The 21,994-nt window shown below is 39.2% G+C and overlaps 1 protein-coding gene across 1 annotated transcript in view; it reads right to left on the bottom strand.

The window, feature by feature from the left end:
* Positions 1-363: 363 nt before the first annotated feature.
* The window catches only part of CPED1 (cadherin like and PC-esterase domain containing 1), a 178,782-nt gene continuing 157,151 nt past the window's right edge, over positions 364-21,994 (bottom strand). Inside the window, exons 18-22 of the mRNA XM_069976564.1 lie at positions 19,020-19,240; positions 18,383-18,484; positions 17,083-17,170; positions 6,651-6,797; positions 364-1,316 (exon numbers count right to left, since the gene is read on the bottom strand). Of these exons, the coding sequence (XP_069832665.1) occupies positions 1,137-1,316; positions 6,651-6,797; positions 17,083-17,170; positions 18,383-18,484; positions 19,020-19,240 (738 nt within the window). The 3' untranslated portion in view covers positions 364-1,136. The remainder of the gene's footprint in view (positions 1,317-6,650; positions 6,798-17,082; positions 17,171-18,382; positions 18,485-19,019; positions 19,241-21,994) is intronic.

Below are 21,994 nucleotides of genomic sequence, written 5' to 3'. Positions count from 1 at the left end.
AAAGTTCTATGAAGCTCAATTGTCCAAATTTTGGAAATTATTATCTTACTTTTCTAAGAGTATGTACTCATTTATGCTGAGCTCCTTATCAGCATAACTTTCTGTCAGTGTGACACTTGAATCCAGCCAAAGGCTATGTACTTTTGCTCCGTATTTTGGTCAGTATTTTGCAACCAAAACCAGGAGTGAATTGAAAACACAGAAAGGCTATGTTCACACACTGTTAAAATTGGGTAGATGGCCACCATTTAATAGCAAATAATTGCCGCTATTAGAAAACAACCACCGTTATTTGTTATTAAATGGCAGCCATTCATTCAATTTCAACAGTGTGTGAACATAGCCTTTCTGCGTTTTCAATCCAATCCTGGTTTGGTTGCAAAATACTGTGAAAAAATACTGTGTGGGAACATAGCCTAAAAATGTTTCATGTATTTCTTTTTTGTTAGGGGATAAATAGGAAAATATACTTTCCTCAATGTGACTTTTTACACAGCCCAGGTTTCATTTTACCAGAGCTTGTATGATATAAAACCTGAGCTGTGATTGGTTGCTGCAGGAAAAAACAGACAGTGTGACTTTCAGGCAGCTTGATAAATCTGGGCCTAGGGGGAAATTTGTAGAACCTGGAACCCCACCGCCCACCCTAAACAGTAAAAGAGGGTTTGGATGCAGTTGGCTCAGTTTACTGTGTAGCAGTGGCGACATATAACTGCATCTCAGCTCTTGTGTTCAAATAAATGACAACTGAGCTGCATCAACCAGGTCCGGCCACTACACAGTGAACAGAGACCAATAAGTGACTAATGAGCTTTCATGTGGATAGCTTATAAGTCTTTTTTGTCCAGAAAACCTCTTTAACTTGCTGTAACTTGTTTATGCCTATGTTTTCCTCAATAATGCTTGCTCACTAAAATGTCTCTACCATTGCTTTATGGTATTACCATTCAGCATGGTACTTTAATCTCTCCACACCCAATGTAGGATGTGGCTAGAAGAGTAACGATGAAGTGACGCTTTGAAGAAACCTTTATGTAAACATAATCTCGGTAAAACTTATGGTTTATCCAGTACGCTTTCTGCAGTAAAGGAAGGTACTGAGCTGTAATGTAAGTGTCCAGTAGTATTGTTCATTTTCATGTACACATTCTGCTGAGAAGGATTTCAGAATAAACTTGATTAACTGGACCCTGTACATGATACATCGATTTTAAGTATGACAGATTATCATGAATGTGGGGAAATATTTTGCCTCCAAATGTATAGTTCTTTAATATCTCCATTTTCTTTTCTTTTACTTGTTTGGATTTCACAACCTAAGAGGGAAAACAGAAACATGTCTGATACATTACATAACCAACTTTTTTTTAAAATAATTTTGTATTTATCATTAAGTGTATTTTTTGTTCTTTTGGCCAAAGTATCTGTGCTAGCTCAAAGAAAGGTTCAGCAACTAACCAAATAGTTCTGTACTCCTGTGTTTCTTCTACAGCTTTTTAGTTCACATATACACCTGTCACAGTGTAAGACTCCCTTATAATTAATAACCCATACAATTCCTCCATTTGAGGAAAAATAAGAGTACATCACGTATTAAGAATTAACCCTGGTCTCCAGATTTAAACTTTTAAGGACTAACTACATAAAGAGGACTCATATTGAAAATCAAAAGGGCTTCTACTTGTGTTGGTTTATACTGTACCATTATCTCTATAACTATCCACCATTACAAGAGCGGACAGTCTGACACTTGTTAGCCAATGTTACAATGAATGTGGAGGGTAAAATATCTGTGTGGGTCTACACAACCCAAAGGGCCCCACAGAAGTGTCTGTTTTTATAGAACGTACTTCTGTTTTTGCCCATAAGGGTCAGCTAGAGCACAGCTGCATCAGATATTGCCATAACCATGCTAAATATTTTATTAAAAAAAACATATAACGAAATTTGCTCCTAAACCTATAATTTAATCTAATGTTGAAGACTACTTTAATTTTGATATGGAAGTATTAATGTGGAAAAGCTAAAGCCTTTACAAACCAGCTTTAAATAAATAAGACTTGGCTTAGAAAGAATTAAATTATTTGGTTTGGTTTAAAAAAAAATCTTGTAGTTAAAGACAGTTGTGCAAATTGCTGGAACCCATAAGCAGCATTGTGGCTTATTTAATCATTTCATTATCTGGCCAGAAGCATCATCATCATCTTCTCATGAGACTGAACAAATCCCAGAAGACTAAATCCAGCAGTACATATAACGGCTGGTTAGAATTATTATGTACTAAACGCCAATTTATTGTACAGACGTTTACACTAGACATCCTGGAAAAAGAAGCAACTAGTTACTGGCCATATAGTACTTGATGCACTGTACATCTATACTGTACATTACATAGCTGAGGTGTGCACTGCATTCTAATGACTTTTAGGGCTTCTTTCACAACACACCAAAAGTTATAGGAAATGCAGCAGGGAACAGAACCTGGTCACTGCAGCCAATCATTACTATGGCATTACATTGCTCCTAGAGTATAAATAAAGACAAGCTTTTATCAAATGCCACATGTAAAATACTTTTCTTCGTGTAAAGCCTTGGTGGCTGTAACTAATAACTAACTAATAACTAAGTTCATGTTTTAGGAGCACATAATATGGTATCTTCGGTTCTGATCCTGAACACGAACATAAAAAATGATTGTGATCAGTTCGTGTTTGCCAAACATTCACAAACAAATAACGAACGCACAGTAGAAGCATACGCTTTGGTCTACACACATACAGATTATCAGGTGCAAATTATGCATAGAAATTATGCAGTAGTGTTTGTTCGCAAGTTCGAAAATGATGGTTATAACCATTCCGATCATCGAAAAAAAATTGTTCGTGATCTGCGAACACTAACAATTAGCATCATGTTTGTACAAATATACGAACATTTATGAACATGTTCGCTCACCACTAGTGGTAACTGAAAAATCACAGTCATGGTCATTAATTACAGATTTACTGTAAATAGGCTCCAAACAGGTTTAATCAAAAAGACAACCCCTTTCTTTATGCCCTTTTAGGGCCTATTAATGTTTTGGGGAGTGGGTCCTCTGCTTGAGACTACCCACCTAGTGCAGAGCCACTAACAATAAATATGCAAAAAGAGTCAGTGGAGCCTCACTTAAAGGAAAACTCCCATGGGACCCCCCCAAAAAAAACCACAGACACCATACTCACCATCCCTCTGGTGACGATCGCCACTCGATTCAACCGCCGTCCGCCTCTCTGTCACGTCTTGCCGCCGTCCAGCGATGTCTCTCACTTCCGGGTCAATGGGAGAGAAAAGGCTGCCAGTGCGCTTGTGTGCTAGTGGAGGGTAAAATATCTAGTGCGCTAGTGGGGGAAGGGGGCCAGACCGGTCATTTAACCACATTACAAAGTTATATAACTTTGTAATGTGTGTTAAATAAGCCAACAAAAAAATTTCTTGTGCGCTAGTGGGGGAAGGGGGCCAGACCTGTCATTTAACCACATTACAAAGTTATATAACTTTGTAATGTGTGTTAAATAAGCCAAAAAAAATTTCGTGGGAGTTGTCCTTTAAGAGTTAGAGGGACTAACAATAAATAGATCTAATTAATTGTATTCTATTACACTATTGGCTGTTCAATGTTAAAGCTACGGTCAGCAACTGTTACCTATCTGTTTTTGCACAGGGCCCAGCGCTTCAGAGTAACATATGTCAGAAAATTTAAACGGCAGCTATGGTCCCATGGCAGCCCGTGAATGTTGGTCCATCACTAGTGTTCCCTGTATTCTCTAAAATGTTTTCCTAGTGTTCCTGACCCTTGGCTTGTTTTCCTGACTTCCTTTTCAGTCTCCTGAATTTGTAGTTCACTACCATATGTGCATGACTGTTGGTTTGTTTCTGATTCTGACTTTGTTCTTGGTGTGTTATGCGGACTACTGACTATTCTTCTTGACAGTCCTGCATGTAGGCAGTGTAGGGATCATCATCCAGTTGGGGTTTGCTATTTAGGGCAGTGCATCCAAGAAGGTATAGACAGTAGGTACAGTCTAGGCCTCACTGATCCCCTATGGGTGTGACAACTACATTCTGTGATTGCAAGCCTGAGAATGTCCCTATTAAAAGTGACAGCCACAGCATGCCCTCATATGTAATGCTAGTCCATTAACAGTATCAGACAGAGAGTGGCTCTATAAACAGTGCTATTAGGATAGAGTGTGCCCACAAACAGTGCAAGTACCTTCTCTTTTTCATTATTGCTGCATCCAGCAGAGGGACAAGCTAGACAGGCTTTACAGAAGACATGCAGGCCCTGCCATGAGTAAAGTGGCCATTATTTTGCTGAACTTTCATACTATCTGGAAAAGTTGAATACACAAAAAAAGGGGTCAGTGGCGCCTCAATTGCAATTCTCAAATTGCTGGAATAGCCAGATATTTCTCCAGGTAAAGAAACCTATTGCCAAGGGGTGCCTCCCAGTGGGGAGATCACCAAACCACCCTGATACATAGCCTTTTAAGTCCCACTCGGTTACGAGTATTGGGACACAAATAGGGAAATGCCAGGGTTTGGTAGTTTTGTGATCTCCCCACTGGGAGGCACCCCTTGGCAACAGGTTTTCCTTCCCTGGAGGGATATCTGGCTATTGCCGTGTTTTGAGACTCGCAACTGAGGCTCCACAGACCCCTTTTTTGCATATTCAAATTTTATAGGGGCAATGTATCAATCGAGATTCTTGAGTGAGTACTCCATTGGATTTTTTTCACTGAACTCCCTGAGCTCAGTGTTCGTTGTGTTTTATCTGGAAAAGTTGGTAGGAATCTGTGTGTGTGTTTTTAGTGAGTTATGAGAGTTTGTCCCCTCTAGTCCTCTCTTAGATTTGGCATTGCTCTAGGTGCTGGTCCTTGAACATAGCACAATTACATGTATGCACATCACAGCTCTAGCTATGGTTTTGTTTAACCCACAGTGTTTACAAAGGCTTCTTTTAACAAAACCACTGAAATCACCCTTATTTTTTAAGTCACATATAGATCGACATTCCTCATACAAACATTCCTCCAACATTACCAATAAGACAATTAGGATAACTCAGCTGGCAGTGATGTATTATCTGTGTGGTGAGCATGTGACCTTAAGAAGGGTGCACACTACAAATATGTTCAGTGACTTAGACTAACTCATTCTGTGTGTTTTAGAGTATCTCCTGTAGAAAGTTTTGTTAGCACTGATCCATGCTCTGTAACTGACCTGTACACCAACATGCCCAGCAGCTATGTAATCTTATTTAATGTGAAGGTTCAATTTTAGACATTTTCTGACATGTCATAAATATATAGCAGAAGAGGTAATCTGACTGGTCTCAGAGGTGAGGACCATTTTCTACATTATATAGGTTTTCCACAAGGCATTTTTGGCATCCATTGGGAAATAGATGAACAGCAAAATGTACCAACATCTTGCATAGACTTCAAGAGCCAAAACTTCTCTTCATTTAGTCTCCACTTTGCATGCAGCCATCAGTCGCTTAAGAGGGATCTAGTACCTTATTTACTGGAAGTCCCTAAATGTGAATATACCATTTTGGTATATTTTGGTTTAATGTATACATTTTTACACTCCTGTAAAGGGTAAAAATGTATAGGATATATATACTATACTTTGCAGCAAAAGGAAAAGAAGGAGAAAATTTTTTTAATAAAATGGAAACCAGTAAAATGTAGACAGAAACAATGTAGACAGGCATATGGTTTGTCTACATGACTCCATAGATGTCTATGTTTTCTTTTACATATACTATTAGTTTCAATAGGATAAAAATGTACATTAAGGGTAGAAACACACACACAAATACACACACACACACACACACACACTGGATCCACAGCGGATTTCAAGCTGTGAATTCGCAGCTAAATGCGCTGTGGATCCCTTGCCTGTCATTTTCAATGAGAATACATACTCGCAGCAGGACTGACATCCCGCTGCGAGTATGTAAGTCACAGTCCCGTTAACCCCCCTGCCGGCGGGTACATACATTACCTACTCCACGCTTTAGCTTGCTTCAGGGGGGTCTGGCGTCTGGACATCTCACTCAGTGTGCTGGCCCGCCACAGCCGGGAACCCCCGAAGCAAGGAAGAGCGAGGACCCGGTAATGTATGCATTGGCCCGCAGGGGTTAAGGGGGCTGACTTTCACATACAAGCCAATATAGAGAGGTATTTTGGCATATAGCTTTATGTTTGTAACAATTGTGAATGTAAAATTAGGTATTGTGGTTGTGTCTGAATTCAGTATAGCTTAGATTTGTTTCTAATCACTAGAACCAGATGCTGGTAATTTTGCCTGAGCTATTTTTAACAGAATTTAGTGACATGTTTTACAGCAAGCCTTATGGACATAGACACAATGAACAACTCTAGGCCCTATTCCCTGTATGGGGCACATTTGTTAGCATTCTCTCTCTCATTCCACAAGGAAGGGGGCTGAATTGCAATTTTCTTTGTTATCTATTGATGTCACCATTCTCTGTAATTCTGTACAGATAATTTTCTCATTGAATTTTACATTAAAATTTTATTTGCCGATAAATAAATTGAACACAGTTTTGAGAGGACATGAAAGTGTTAAAGTACCTCATGAAAATGGCATCCACATTTTCCTTGCAGAAATTCTTTGTAGCGTCCCATAGTAATACTAAAGGTATCAACTACTTCATAGCCATATAGTTTAGCTGTCTTCAGGATGAGCCTATTTTCATCAGATAACTGTCTTACTTGGACCTGTGCATAAAAAAGCAAAAGAATAATAGTCACTTGTCGCTTTAAGAGACAGCTTAGGTATATGCAAGATACACAAAGATATTTACATAGCAACTAATTTAAAGGGGGGTCTTTCACAATCTAAATCTTTGTCTATTTCCCTTTGTAGTTAAGGTCATACCAACCCAGGTACATGCTAAGAACAGAAAATGATGCAAGACATTACTTAAGAATTACAGTGATCGCTCTTTAGGAATTCCGTATATTTTCCTGAATAAGACATTTTTTAGACAGTCTAATCAGTAAAATGAAGATGAATGTCTGTATAATCAAATGTACAATCAATGCCCAAATATTGCAACATTCTAAAATGTACCCAGTCTGGCAGTAAACAAATTCATTCTGGAAATGAGAGACTGGAGACGTCAGCAATTCCTCTGATCAGACAAGTCTCCAGTCCGGTGAACAGGAAGACGTGGATGACCTTTAGGGGACTCATTTCATGTTTTTGATGGCATCTTCTCTCATTAGCAATAAATAAAACCATCCTGGATGTTACAGTCACCTCAGACATGAAAGAAAGATTTCTACCTGTCAAGTTGTATGATGTGGCTAGAACAGATACCAGATGAGAATCCTAAATGAATATGAGCCTAGACAATTGTTGCTCATAGAGTGTGTTAGCAAGATGTCAGAGTTTGTGATGTGATTAAACTGGTCCACGGTCCGTATTTCTTCTTCAATGCTTCTAATAGTTCCCCTTTTACCAATTTTGTATTAGCCTCTATCAATGGTTCATACATGTCCCCCCCCCCTCCCCCCGTGCTGTCAGGTGGCTACAGACACCAAAGGGACTGACAGTTCTGTCATTCTAAAAGTTTGTCTCATCATTCCAGCTATACTTTTACAAAGACTATAGAAGCTTTTGCTCATATTGCTGTATTATTAGCCCCCCCTTTTTTTTATTCTTGATGTATTTTAGAATTTTTTTTATTCATCCGTCCACAACACTTTTTTTTTCCAGATGTAGATGTTGACACTGGTGTTTTGCGGGTACTATTTAATGAAGATGCCAGTTGGGGACCTGTGAGGCGTCTGTTTCTCAAACTAGAGACTCTAATGTGCTTATCTTCTTGCTTAGTTGTGCAACGCGGCCTCCCACTTCTTTTTCTACTCTGGTTAGAGCCTGTTTGTGCTGTCCTCTGAAGGGAGTAGTACACACCGTTGTAGGAAATCTTCAATTTCTTAGCAATTTCTCGCATAGAATAGCCTTCATTTCTAAGAACAAGAGTAGACTGTTGAGTTTCAGATGAAAGTTCTCTTTTTCTGGCCATTTTGAGCGTTTAATTGACCCCACAAATGTGATGCTCCAGAAACACATTCTGCTCAAAGGAAGGTCAGTTTTGTAGCTTCTGTAACGAGCTAGACTGTTTTCAGATGTGTGAACATGATTGCACAAGAGTTTTCTAATCATCAATTAGCCTTCTGAGCCAATGAGCAAACACATTGTATAATTAGAACACTGGAGTGATAGTTGCTGAAAATGGGCCTCTATACACCTTTGTAGATATTGCACCAAAAACCAGACATTTGCAGCTAGAATAGTCATTTACCACATTAGCAAAGTATAGAGTGTATTTGTTTAAAGTTAGGACTAGTTTAAAGTTATCTTCATTGAAAAGTACAGTGTTTTTCCTTCAAAAATAAGGACATTTCAATGTGACCCCAAACTTTTGAACGGTAGTATATATATATATATATATATATATATATATATATATATATGCTAAATAAATATTTAGTAGTACATTATGAAAACACAGATGTTCTTACCTTACAAAATTACAAAATGCTCTCTAAATAAAAAGCATATTCACATAGACTTACCTATGCCATTCTAATTGTCACCCGGGAAGTTAAGGTCAGAGAGAATCAGCCACACTACATGTCTGGATACAACATCAAGGTACAGACATAATACATGTAATATGTATTTAGCCATGGAGCCGTGTTGATTATACCTTTGCTGCATACAGACTGTATTCTAGTTATACAAAGGTCACCCCCAATGTATATATAGTAACTAACCAGAAAGATAAGCTGGGTCTTGTTTAATGTTCTTTTTGTTTAAGTTGGTATCACATAAGGCAGCAGCATGCAGTATGTTAAGTGATGTAATTCCCCTCAATGGAGACATTCTTGGTGTGTTTACTGTGCGGTTGTTTGGTCATACTGAGCAGACAGCGTCAGGAATGTGTCTGCTAGTCACCTTGGATGCGTTATGTGACCACTTTTCTGTACACATGGAGCACTGCCAGTGTTATACATATGGGCAGAGTTATGTTGCAATGTTATAAAATATAAGCCCTGCAACATTCTGCAATAATTTTATTTTTTTCTGTTTGATGACTGGACTGTCAGATGTTAACCCTTTCATATATATTTGAATTGACATGATTACATAAATGCTAGATAGCCTATCTAGAATTTGGATACCACGAGCAAACATTGAACATGTGGCTTCGATTACTACTGACTTGTAACACAGACTTATATTTAACATTGAAAAATCCAACACATGAAAATCATTTTGATATATACCACATGGATTCAGGCTGCCTCATGGCTTGTATTATGCAGTAAAAAGATCTGCAGCAAAATATCAATAATGGAGATGTTTGGGTAAAATGTTGGTGGTCTGATCAAGGCATTATGGACTTTAGTGGGGTCATATTAAGAGGCTAATTTTTAACTGCAGGCTTAATAATAAGATATTTAATAAATCAATTTAAGCAACAGTGTAAATTACCGATAGACTAGCTGGGGTTTGTAAATGATAATGTGACACTAAGCTTAGGGAGTATAGTAATGCTGCATCTACATCATTTCTCCAGACAGAATTAGTTGCATTAACACAAAGAAAGTTATTGCCAAATAATCAAAAGAATAAAGAATATAAGGAATATTATTTCCAGTGCAAACAGAACTGTCATATTTGGTGTCACAAAGTGAAAGCAAACCAGCCGGGTGGTGGAAACACTTGCAACTTTTTGATGAAATACTGTATGCCACATGCAGGAATGATAAATTCTGTCCCCAAACCTCAGTATATTCTTTCTACAAAATAAATGGAGTGAGAGGAAAGGGACTATGTACGAAGTCAAGAGCAATATGGGGAACAATACACCAAACAGCCATAAAATTAAGACCAATTGCGTCTGTCAAAAGGTTGGATATATTAGTCTGCAAGTGAACATTCTGTTCTTGAAGTTTGTGTTAAAAGTAGGAAAAACTGGGCAAAACCTAAAAACTTGAGCAAGTAATAAGAGCTAAATAGTTTTTAGCTCCACATAGGACAAATACATGAGCATAACAAACAAGGGTTTAGCTTAAAGGGATTATCCAGCGATACAAAAACATGGCCACTTTCTTCCAGAGACAGCCCCACTCTTGTCTCCAGCTTGGGCGGGGTTTTGCTGCTTAGTTCCATTGAAGTGAATGGAGCTTAATTGCAAAGCGCACCTGAACTGGAGACAAGAGTCGTGTTGTCTCTGAAAGAAAGTGGCCATGTTTAAATGTGATGAAACAAGAAACCCACAGGGAAAAAGTGGTAAGAACACATTAATAAATCAGAGCCAATGTGCTGATACCCAGGACAGATGTCAGAAAGTGGTACCTTACTGATGTATGTCAAGGATGTTCACATGTTATGTATGAGTACCATACAGTAATACGAAGTTCATGAAGACAAATGAGGAGAATTACACTTTTTATTCCTTATTCTACCTTTTGAAATTGTGATGGTTAGGCTACCAGGTCAGAGCATCTCCAAAGCAACAGGTCTCAGGGGAGCTTTCACTGTTTTTGGTGGATGGGTACCAAGATAGAAAGAAGAACAACAACTCTAACAGAGCTAAATGTAGTCTAAAAATTGTGGATGCACAATTTAGGAAAGAAGCACTCTTTGCTGCATATTTTATATATGTCAATATAGATTTATTCCTGCTATTTTCTCCTGCATGAATGCTGTCATAATCTTACTCTTTTTAATCATGAACTAATGACAGTATCATGGGTGCAAAAAAACACGGTGATGCATGTGTTGTAAAGGTCAGCCCATTTCATCCCACTGAAGAGTTAAAGGGGTGGTGCTAAGAAATTATTCACAGAATAACACACACTACAAAGTTATACAACTTTGTAATGTATGTTATGTCTGTGAATCGCCCCCTTCCCGTGTCCCACCACCCCCGCACCTGTACCCGGAAGTGTTGGTGCATTATACAATACCTGATCCGTGTCGCGCCTGTCTGCCATCTTGTGCCAAGACATCATCTTCGGACGGCCAAACCGCTCTGACCGTCCCTAGTGCCGGCCGCCTTCTGCAGCGTCATCAGATGCTCAGCCGCGATTGGCTGAGCATAACTGTGCTCAGCCAATCGCAGCTGAGCACAGTTAATAAGCAGCAGAGGGCGGCCGGCATCAGGGACGGCGGCAGCGATTCGGCCGGCCTCCCGAAGATGACGTCTTGGCACAAGATGGCGGACAGGCGCGACACGGATCAGGTATGTATAATGCACCAATACTTCCGGGTACAGGTGCGGGGGTGGTGGGACACGGGAAGGGGGCGATTCACAGACATAACATACATTACAAAGTTGTATAACTTTTTAATGTGTGTTATTCTGTGAATAATTGTTTACTGCCACACTACTCCTTTAATGCAGTACAAATCTAGAGAGTGATATTGTTTTTTAAAGGGGTCAGAATGCTCTGAAAATAAAAAAAAAATTGCATCCACCATGTTATCCCCTGCTAGTGACCCCACTCCTAGTAATGAGCCAATAATAAATGTCTTCTCAGCCAATCACCACGTGAGCTAGGTCACTGCTTCAGCCAGTGATTGGTTGAGTGGGCATTTCCTGTATGTTGAGACAAGTAGTGATGAGCAGAGGGTACCTGTACACTGTCAAAATGGCAGTGGTGGGTGATTGATGAGGAGAGTATGCATTTTTTTCTAAGTGTGCCTTCACACTCACCAGATCCGCAGCGGATTTCACGCTAGAGATTCGCAGTGAAATCCGCTGCGGATCCAGTGTCAGTGCATCCCTATGAGAATACATACTCGCAGTGGGATTGACATCCAGCTGCGTGTATGTAAGTTAACCCCCTGGCGGCCGGAGCATCCATCACCTCGCTCCGGCTTGCTTTGGGGGTTCTTGGTAGGATCTCCAATCAGTGGCAGGGCAGCGCACTAATTCAGTGGGACCAGCAGACGCTGGGAACCCCCAAAGCAAGCTGGAGCGGGGAGGAGGTGATGTATACTCCGGCCGCTGGGGGGTTAACTTACGTATGTATTCTCAGAGGGATGCACTGACACTGGATCCGCAGCGGATTTTGCTGCAAATCCGGTGTAAATAAATGCCTTTGAAGCTGCGAATGATAGAAAGGTGTCAAAACACCATGTGCACTGCTGTGTGCAGCATATAGGGCTACATAGCCACAGCGTGCCTGTCCTAATCTGTTTACCACTAAAAGTGCATACTGTGGGCATAAGGCTATGGTGAAACTGGAAGACATCACCTGGTTTGATAATTCACATTTCAGTTTGCATTATGTAGACAGCTGTGTGAGTATGCATTGTAGTCCTGAGGGAGAGAAAGTTGGGGCAGTGTGATGCTCTGGAAAGAGTTTTGCAGGAAACCATGTTCCTAGAATGCATGTGTTACTCTGATTTCTAGAACCACCCTATATATTGCTGCTGACCTATTACCCCCCTTCATGACAATGTTGTTCCCTAATGGCAGTGGTTACACTACACAAATTCTTAAGAAATGGTTTGAGGAACATAACAAAAAGTTAATGTTAAATTTTCCCACTTTGTAGTTTACAAAACTTAAAGGATCTGGTGGTGGCAGATACCACAGAACGTCTTAGGTGGTCTTGTGGAGTCCATACCTCAAAGGGTCAGATCTGTTTGAGTGACCAATGGGGTATACACAAGTAGGTGGTTTTAATGTTTTTGCTGAATGGTGAGCCAATATAGTTTGGAAGACTGGAATTTGAATGCACAGCACTAAAGTGATACAGTCAACTGTGGGTGAGGTTCACAGCAGCAGCGACAGAACATTGCACAGATACCAGGTCCAGGGCTTCTTTTTGCCAAAAAGAATTGTTTTAAATGTTAGTTTAAAGTCCCATCAATTTGGCTACACCTTAAGGCTATGTTCACAATTTATTTATCAGGGTCCGTTGCATAGAAACGGATGCTGTTTAACTGCTGGACATGGGGCTGTATTTAGAACATTCTTTTTTTACTATTGATTTGCGGGCACTATCAATAGCAAATCAATTAAACATTCACTTCAATGTAATAAACACCACACATGACATTGTGTGAACAGCTATTATTTCCTGATGCTGTTCATTGAACAGCGTCTAGAAATAATAGGCAGGTACATTATTTTAACTTCCATTCTAAAGAACGGACGTTAACATAACAATTAGAGATGAGCAAACCCCGAGCATGCTCGAGTCCATCCGAACCCGAACTTTCGGTATTTGATTAGCGGAGGCTGCTGAAGTTGGATAAAGCTCTAAGGTTGTCTGGAAAACATGGATACAGCCAATGACTATATCCATGTTTTCTACATAGCCTTTATCCAACTTCAGCAGCCTCCGCTAATCAAATGCCGAATGATCGAGTTGGGATGGACTCAAGCATGCTCGAGGTTCGCTCATCTCTAATAACAATACGTGAGCACAGTGGGCACCATTGCATTGACTTCATAGCCGCCCCTGCAGTAAAGAACGGACACTGATTGCAATCAGCGTCCGTTCTTTACTGCAAACTAAGGCTGGGTTCACACTACGTATATTTCAGTCAGTATTGTGGTCCTCATATTGCAACCAAAACCAGGAGTAGATTGAAAACACAGAAAGGCTCTGTTCACACAATGTTGAAATTGAGTGGATGCTCGCCATTTAATGGCAAATATTTGCTGTTATTTTAAAACAACGGCTGTTATATTGAAATAATGGCCGTTATTTACTGTTATATGGCGGCCATCCACTCAATTTCACCATTGTGTGAACAGAGCCTTTCTGTGTTTTTAATCCAGTCCTGGTTTTGGTTGCAATGAGGACCACAATACTGACTGAAATATACGTAGTGTGAACCCAGCCTTACATTGTATGAACCTAGCCTAAACTTTATATGGCTTACTGGGGGAATTTATCATTGCAGGTATAAATGTACTTGTGTGTATATGAGGCCTTTTTGTTTATGTGTGAGCATGTTTTGCTGCAAATTTATCAAAATGGTGTGAAGTGCTTCATATATTTAAGTCCACTTAGAAGCTACTGGATGTAAGTGTTCCACCAAGCCAGCACATGCAACATTTACATAATTCCACATATAAAAAGCAATGATAAATTGACCAAATTATACTGGTTATACCAAACAGTGGATAAAGAAGTTAAACCAAAATGTGTTGTACTCATACAATGTATAACCAATAGCACAGCTCGTTTTAGGAGGCAGATTCTAGTATACCAGTTTCTTAGTATGTGTATGCTGTATATTGAACTAGTAAAGCATGTTCTGTGAAGTTGTGCCGTAACAATATAAATGAGTTACATCAGCTGACATTGCATCTGATAAGATGACCTGTGACAAAAACCGGAACCAATCCAGGAGACTGTGTACTGTATGGGAATTGGGAACAGGCATGGAACTCACTCCACTTACCTCCAGATGTGCAGAGTTCTCTTCATTGTCAGGATAGTCTGTAAACATGTCACTGTGGAATTACTCTTCTGTGGTTATTTTATTCTGAGTATTATGTTGGTGCTTTCATTTGATTTTAAGGGCTTACGCTGGATATCTGCTTTCATTAATACTACCATAAAATCTCTCTTCTCTTTTTATAAACCAACAATTTTGTAATAATACCAGACTGCTTTGTTCTGAACCCCTGTAATGTCTAATGCAACTCAAGCACACAGTCCAAAATCATGATGAATGAGTATCAGTAAATTTTTCCACAGTTGTAGCTTCCTTCCTATGGGTGTGGATAAAATGAACTCACTTAATTTTGGATAAAGAAGAAACATTTTACAACGTTTGTTTTTCTTTTTGCCAAACTAACTTATCACTTAAAGCCCTATTACACAGCTTGATGTCAGGTCAGTGCTCGCTTGCTCCTCGTTTCCCACTTGCTGTCGGTGCTATTACATGTACCGACAGTGAGTGGGAGGAGGTAGGTATCTATAAGGTATATGTATCATAGATTATAGGGAGTCCCAATGCTTGCAGTCATACAGAATTAGAGACATGTATTGCAGGCTATAAAAACCACTAGAGAAAAAATGCTATACTAAAATGCTGTGTTCTTGGGGTTGTACTCCTCCTTCTTCTTTCAAACATGGTGAGGGAAGTTGATACTAAAAAGTTCTATTTTGGTCCCATCTGACCACAGGACCTTCTCCAACTTCGCCAATGCCTCCTGTGGATCATCTAGATGGTAAGTGTAAACTTTAAATGAAACTGAACATTTGCTAGCTTGAGCAAAGGGACCTGGTGTGTCCTGCAGGATTTTAATCCATGGTGGCATAGTGTATTGTCTCAGCTCTCTTCAGGTCATTGACTTGGTACTCCTGTGTGGTTCTGGGCTGGTTCCTGGCCTTTTTCAGAATCATCCTTACCCCACGAGGCAAGGTTTTGTATGGATTCTCAGACCAATGAATATTGACTGTCATATTCAATTTTCTTATAATTGCACCAGCAGTTGCCTTCTCACTGAGTTGTTGCCTATTGTCCTGTAGCCCATCCCAGCCTTGTATATGTCTGCAATTCTGTGCCTGGAGTTCATAGACAGCTCTTTGGTTTTGGCCATGATGGAGGGGTTGGAGTGTAATTGAGTGTGTCGACAGGTTTTTTTTGTACAAGTAATGAGTACAAACAGGTGCAACTAATACAGGTAATGAGTACAGAGTAGGAGAAGCTTCTTAAAGAAAAATCAACAGGTCTGTGAGAGACAGAATTCTTGATGGTTGGTAGGTGATCAAATACTTATTTCATGCAATAAAACACTAATTATTTAAAAATCATACAATTTTTTGGATTTTTTTTGTATAGATTCTTACAGCTGTAAGTGTACTTACAATAAATATTACAGACCTGGTGGGAAAAGTTGCAAAATTGGCAGTGTATTAAACACTTATTTTCTACACTGTGTATAAATTTGCTTTGCTTTGTACAGGGCTGGGAAGTCGGTAAGCTGCAGCTCCGACTCCAATTCCTACTTTGACTCCTGAATTTTATCAGGCACCAACTCTGACTCCACTCCTTCATAAATGGCCAATCAGACATCAGTGGAGTTATTTATCACACTGGTGTCATGGAGATCTCAGCATCAGCTTCTTCCTAATGTCCTACACGATTCTGGGGCAACTTCTAAATGAATAAGGCAAAGATATAAAGCAAATTTACCTCCTCTGTGTGTGTGCAGTGGATGCAGCTAGTCTCCAGCCACCATGTCCTGAACAATTCACTACTAACTAAAAATTCAGCATACACAAAGGAAAACCGCTAACAATGCCAAATACGCTCTCTGTCTGCGCTCCTGAATCATCGTGGCTCCAGGAACTACCCGCTCGCCAGTCAGTGGCTGCAGTGGTGTCCTGCCTTACTAATTGGCTAAGTGGGCATTTCTGAGTGGGGCCATGACATTACAGGATGGAGAGCCCAGCCGGGAACCATGACATCATATAAAATTAATATGAAAACTCAGTAAAAAAATGATTTTTTAAAAACCGGAAGTCGGAGTCAGTACATTTTTCCGACTCCAACTCTGACTGTATATCTGCTGTACAGCTTTGATGGAGCTATGTGTTAGGAAATTAGAAAATATTCCAACAATTTAGAGGAAAACAAAACACTGGTATTATTCACTTGTCCTTTCTTAAATCTTAGCTTCTCCGACATCATATCCATCTAACAGCAGTTAGATAGTTTTCAGTGGGAAATGACAGAGAAAATCCATCCAAAATTTCAAAGCAACATAGTGATAAGACCCATGGCACTCATTAAATTTCAGCTTCCTTTTCTATTGTAAATCCCTGAAGGACAGATAAATGGCATGCGTGGACCTTGTTGTGTATCAGTACAATAAAAGGTAATATTTAGTGACTGCTGAGGGTCCTATCCTTTTATTGCTTTGGAAGTTATGCTTTTCCTTAGAATTTGTTCGAATTAAAATCCACAAATAAACGTTAAGTGTTATGCATTGTGTTTTATACTTACAGGTGATAGTGAACGGATACCATGTACCGGAAGATGAAATCCCATTCCTATAGACTTTATAATTACCAATATATTCATCAGGGTTTCCCTAGAAAAACACAATACACTTTATAAATTTAACATGCCAGGAAGGCACAAAATAGTGTAAGGGCAAATGTGTATGCCAAAACCCTGTGCAGGTGTCTAAAGGGAGGCATATGGTGTGCAGTAGGGACACATAGAAGCCTTGCATGAGACCAAATTCTAAAAAGAACTATCATTCTCTGTATTTAACCTCTTAATGACCACGGATATGCCTTTTTACGACATTCAGTCATTAAGGCTACTTATTCTAAGCTGCTGTGTTTTGATAGAAAAGGTGATTGGGGGGGCCCCCATGCAGGGATCATGGGAGCTCAGCTGTCACTATGACAGCCAGGCCCCTGCTGTATTTATCAGGAATAGTTCCTCAGTTCCTGATAGATTACCCTTTACATGCTGCGGTCAAATTGTGACCGTGACATGTAAAGGATTTGCTACCGGATTCCCTGTATACTGACCAGTCAGCATTATTTTATCATTTATCCTGCACAGTAAATGGTAAAAAAAAAAAAAAAAGTCATATATATTCCAAAATGGTACTGATAAAAAGTACAACCTGTCCCACAAAAAATAAGCCCTCATATGGCCATATAGATGGAAAAATTAAAAGGTTACACCACTTGGATGGTGACCATGAAAAATTAAAAGAATATCCTTTTATCCAGATTTTTCTGTTTGTAAACTCAAAGGGGTTATCCGGGTAACAAAACCAATACTCTAAACAATCCCCCTTCCCAATACCACCCTATGTCTAATATACATGTATAACCTATCTTGCACCCTTACCCTGTTTTTTCTTATTCTTATCCGCTCTGGATGTCTAAAATCCTGTGTCCACTCTGACCACTCTCAGCTCCCTCTTCCCCCCCCTGCCTTTGTGGTCTGAGGACATGTTATGTCCTCTCTGGGGGGTCGGGTTAGCTGTCTATTGACTTCAATGCAATGCTTCCCCTGCAGTTAAGAATGGACACTGATTCCATTGCAATCAGCGCCCGTTCTTTGCTCAAAAATAATGTGCACAAAGCCTTTATGTAGCGGTAATCTGACATAATTCAATATGTAAAGTGTAGTACCAATTTTGATTAATATATACTGGTGGTGCTTAAAGTCTTACCAGTAAAAAAACTTTTTATGGTTACAATTGGCTTTATCTTCCAAATTATTGGGTTAAAAAAAATCTATGTAAAAACCTCCAGCACAGAAATGTCATTGTTGTTACCTCTTTAACACTCTCTGAATAATCTGAAGATGATCTGAGCTGAGCCATTGTACTCCACCCACAACAAGTATGGTCTGATTGGTGTTCTGGAGAGGACGGGATCTATAAATAAAAAACGAAATCTGTTATCTTGTAGCATAGCATATAGGGCACATGGTTTTATAACTTGGGTTGTCTCCAATACTAGACGCATTGTTACATTAAACATTGTTGATTTTCTCATTGTTCTATTCCCCTACGTCAAAAACAATAAACATTTGAATAAAGCTTAATTAATATATTTCTTTATAATCTACTATACATTGCAATAGCTGCCAATACACTGCTATATGAGCAGTTTCCCTCAATTACTACCCTCTAACTTCCATTGTAAATTGTTTTTGTTTCAGTTTGTTACCACTTTACATGTTTGCAATGGTTTTGTTTTGATGCCAGTCTACCATATAATTGATAGGTTACTTTTTATGAAATTGAACCTAAAGTGTGTCTGAATTAGGGAATTTAGACGAGTGTAACTGGGAACAGAATAATATGCTTGATAAAAATTTCTGCATAGCGCTACAAAATTTGTTGGTGTTATGTAAGCAACATGAATAAATAATACTTATTTTAAGAAAAAGCCCTATAAAATCCTTACCTTTCAATGAGCTGTATCAGGGCTTCTTCAAAAGTTGGTCGTTTTCTGATGTCCATCCAAAACTGTGGATAGTAGGAGTAACTAATTCTTGTCCTTCCACTATTTATGTTATTATAGAATTTCATTTCATGAGTCTTCTGCCACTCTTGTAGGCTTCCATTGACTCTCTCCATCAGATAATACATCATTCCTCTGTTTGTAGAATCTCCAATAAAAATAATCTGGTAATCATAAAACAGTAGAATGTGGTTGTCTAACTTATTTCAAATGTGGCCACCAAAAAATGGAACTAAAAATAATGTAATAATAAAATATTTGTGCGGGGAAAAAAGAAATGATTCTCACCAGTTTAGTCCCCCCACTGCTTCCAGTGCCACCCCACTAGTCCTCCTTACCAGGTTTGCTTATGTAGCTGCAGCAGTGAGGTGTCCGTATACCTACATCACAACTGGAGCCAATAAGTAGCCTCAGTTCTTTTATGCCATATACCACTGAGGACAGTGATTGGCTGCAGGTAACTTTCCTATGGCTGCATGTTATGTTATCTAACCTTAAAGGGGTTATCCGGCATAAGAAAAGTTTTTTTTTTATATAGCTGCGGTTATATAGACAATGATAAAGTCTCCTCCTATGGTGTCTCCAGGTCCCCCCACCGACAGCTGCCACCGCGGTGGAGGCAGTGGTCAGTGGGGGATATGGATACATTGCAGTAGGCCCTGGGGGAACACAGTGAGGTAAGCATAGTCTCTTTATTATTTTCGATATAACAGCAGCTATATATCACAATTTTCCTCACACCAGAAAACCCCTTTAGGCTATGTTCACACAACGTATGTTTTACATAAATCACAGCTGTTGTTGCAGTTTGCAACAACGGCTGTCATGTATGAAAAACATAGGTTTTATGTGAATGAATGGAATCTCGGCCAGAGTGTATATGTTGCAGGGAAATGATAGATAGCAATGCTGTGGCAACTTGTAAATTTCATTATTTTCCTGAAAGGGGTCAGGGATTTGATCATGCCAGAACCACTCCTATTATGAAGCATGAAAGTGGCAGCATCAGACTGTGAGGACATTTCTATGCTTAGGTTAATGGGTTAATGGAAGATTACTGTAGTTAAGATTGATGGAATACGGAATGGAGCAAAGTGCCGAGCTGTCCATAATGAAAAGCTCTGGAAATCAAACTGGGCCAAAGATTTACCCTCCAACAGGACAATGACCCTAAGCACAGAATGCAAGACTGACTTTACAAAAGGTCAATTGAATCTGGACTTGACTTGTTAATTTTTAAATACAGATGACACATTTCTGCGACCCTGGTTTCACATTATTATTGTGAGTAGACTTATTAGAAAATATCAATTTTCTAACAAGGGAATGTCACCAAGAAGTAAAATTGAGATTAATCAATAGTCTGAAATGATTTGTACTGGCAGAACCCATGTTTTCCTGGGGCCATAATGTCCAAATCAAAGGAAAAAATAATGGGCTTATATGGAAGTGCAACTAATGAAGTGGACGGTTCCTATGAAGCATTGTTATTTACTAATAAATGTTATCTGATCTGCCCAGTGCTCTGTCTGGATGAATGCACATTTGGTTTTAAGTTTCACCAATTCATTTTTCCTTCTTGATTTTGACTTTCTTTGATAAACATAAGCACATGTGGTTCATTAACTTGCGTCTGCAAAGAGGAATCCATTTGCATAATAAAACTATGTTTGGATTCTAAGCTGCCTCTGAGCAACATGAACGAGTTAAACATTTGATGTTACAATAACATAAACTGAAAATCACTTGCTAAGTGAAACCCTATTTAAACCCTTCAACCTTTTACAGACAGTTAAACTTATTGTAAAGTGTAAATTAAAATCAAATTTAGAAATTGCTCTGCAGAATTATGGATCTACCGGCCGTGTTCACACACGTTGCAGCTTAAATACAGTACTGTTGTGGTACTGCAGTGGTTTTACTAAAATGGCACATTACTACAACACCACTGCAAGGAAACTACATTGTGTGAACACAGCCTTATGGATTCCACCCATCATTAATTGTATTACATAATTGCAAGCCAATATGACCATAAACAAGCTTGACAGTTTCTTCAATGTTCACATTTCCTCCGTTATTGAAAAAAAGAAGTCTCATTCATGTATTGTTTAGCTGGGATGTTGGGTACATACATAAACTCTATTGCCTTTACAAGACAAACACAATACGTGAGTGTCACAGCTGAATAAGTTTGTTAGGAAGAATGAACTTAGGCACAAATGTAGCTGTTTTACTGGAACTTGCACTTTTAAAATATGTAGCGGTAACAATTCAGTGGCTTTTAACAGACAAATGCAACTGATGTCACAATTTCCAAATAAGCCTTTTATGACTGCTAACGTTCCCGAGACAGAGACACACTTCTGCTGTGACACTGTATACTTAAAATATCCTTTATATCCAGGTTCTAGTGAATAACAGTTAATAACCAGATACAGTAAAGTAAATTACTATGTAGGGCATCTTCTTAGGGCAGCTTTTCCCAGACAGGGGCTGGCACATAAAATGCAAAGCAACATGTTTACATCTGGTAACTAAGGGAGACGCCCAAGTGGGATGTTTTTCCTTTTACTTTGGGGGGGGGGGGGGGGCATTTTATTAGTCTTGTGCTGCAGTTGGGAGATCACTTCATACAACTTATAGGCTATCTTCACACAAGTAAAAGTCCCAAAATGCAAAATGCAAAAAAAACAGTGTTACGGCTTAAAGCTTTCTATGAGCTTAGAAAAGCCTCTGTGTACCAGGTTATAAAAGCATTTCTCTACATCTTGGAAGCTCAGACAGATATGTAAAAGGTACCAGGGGGAGATTTATCAAACTGGTGTAAAGTAGAATTTTCTTAGTTGCCCTTAGCAACCAATCAGATTCCACTTTTCATTCCTCACAGATTCTTTGAAAAATGAAAGGTGGAATCT

The sequence above is a fragment of the Dendropsophus ebraccatus genome, chromosome 1 (genome assembly GCF_027789765.1).
Source record: "Dendropsophus ebraccatus isolate aDenEbr1 chromosome 1, aDenEbr1.pat, whole genome shotgun sequence".
NCBI lineage: Eukaryota > Metazoa > Chordata > Amphibia > Anura > Hylidae > Dendropsophus > Dendropsophus ebraccatus.
The sequence above is the reverse complement of the archived record's forward strand: the minus strand, read 5'-3'. Positions and strand labels throughout refer to the sequence as shown.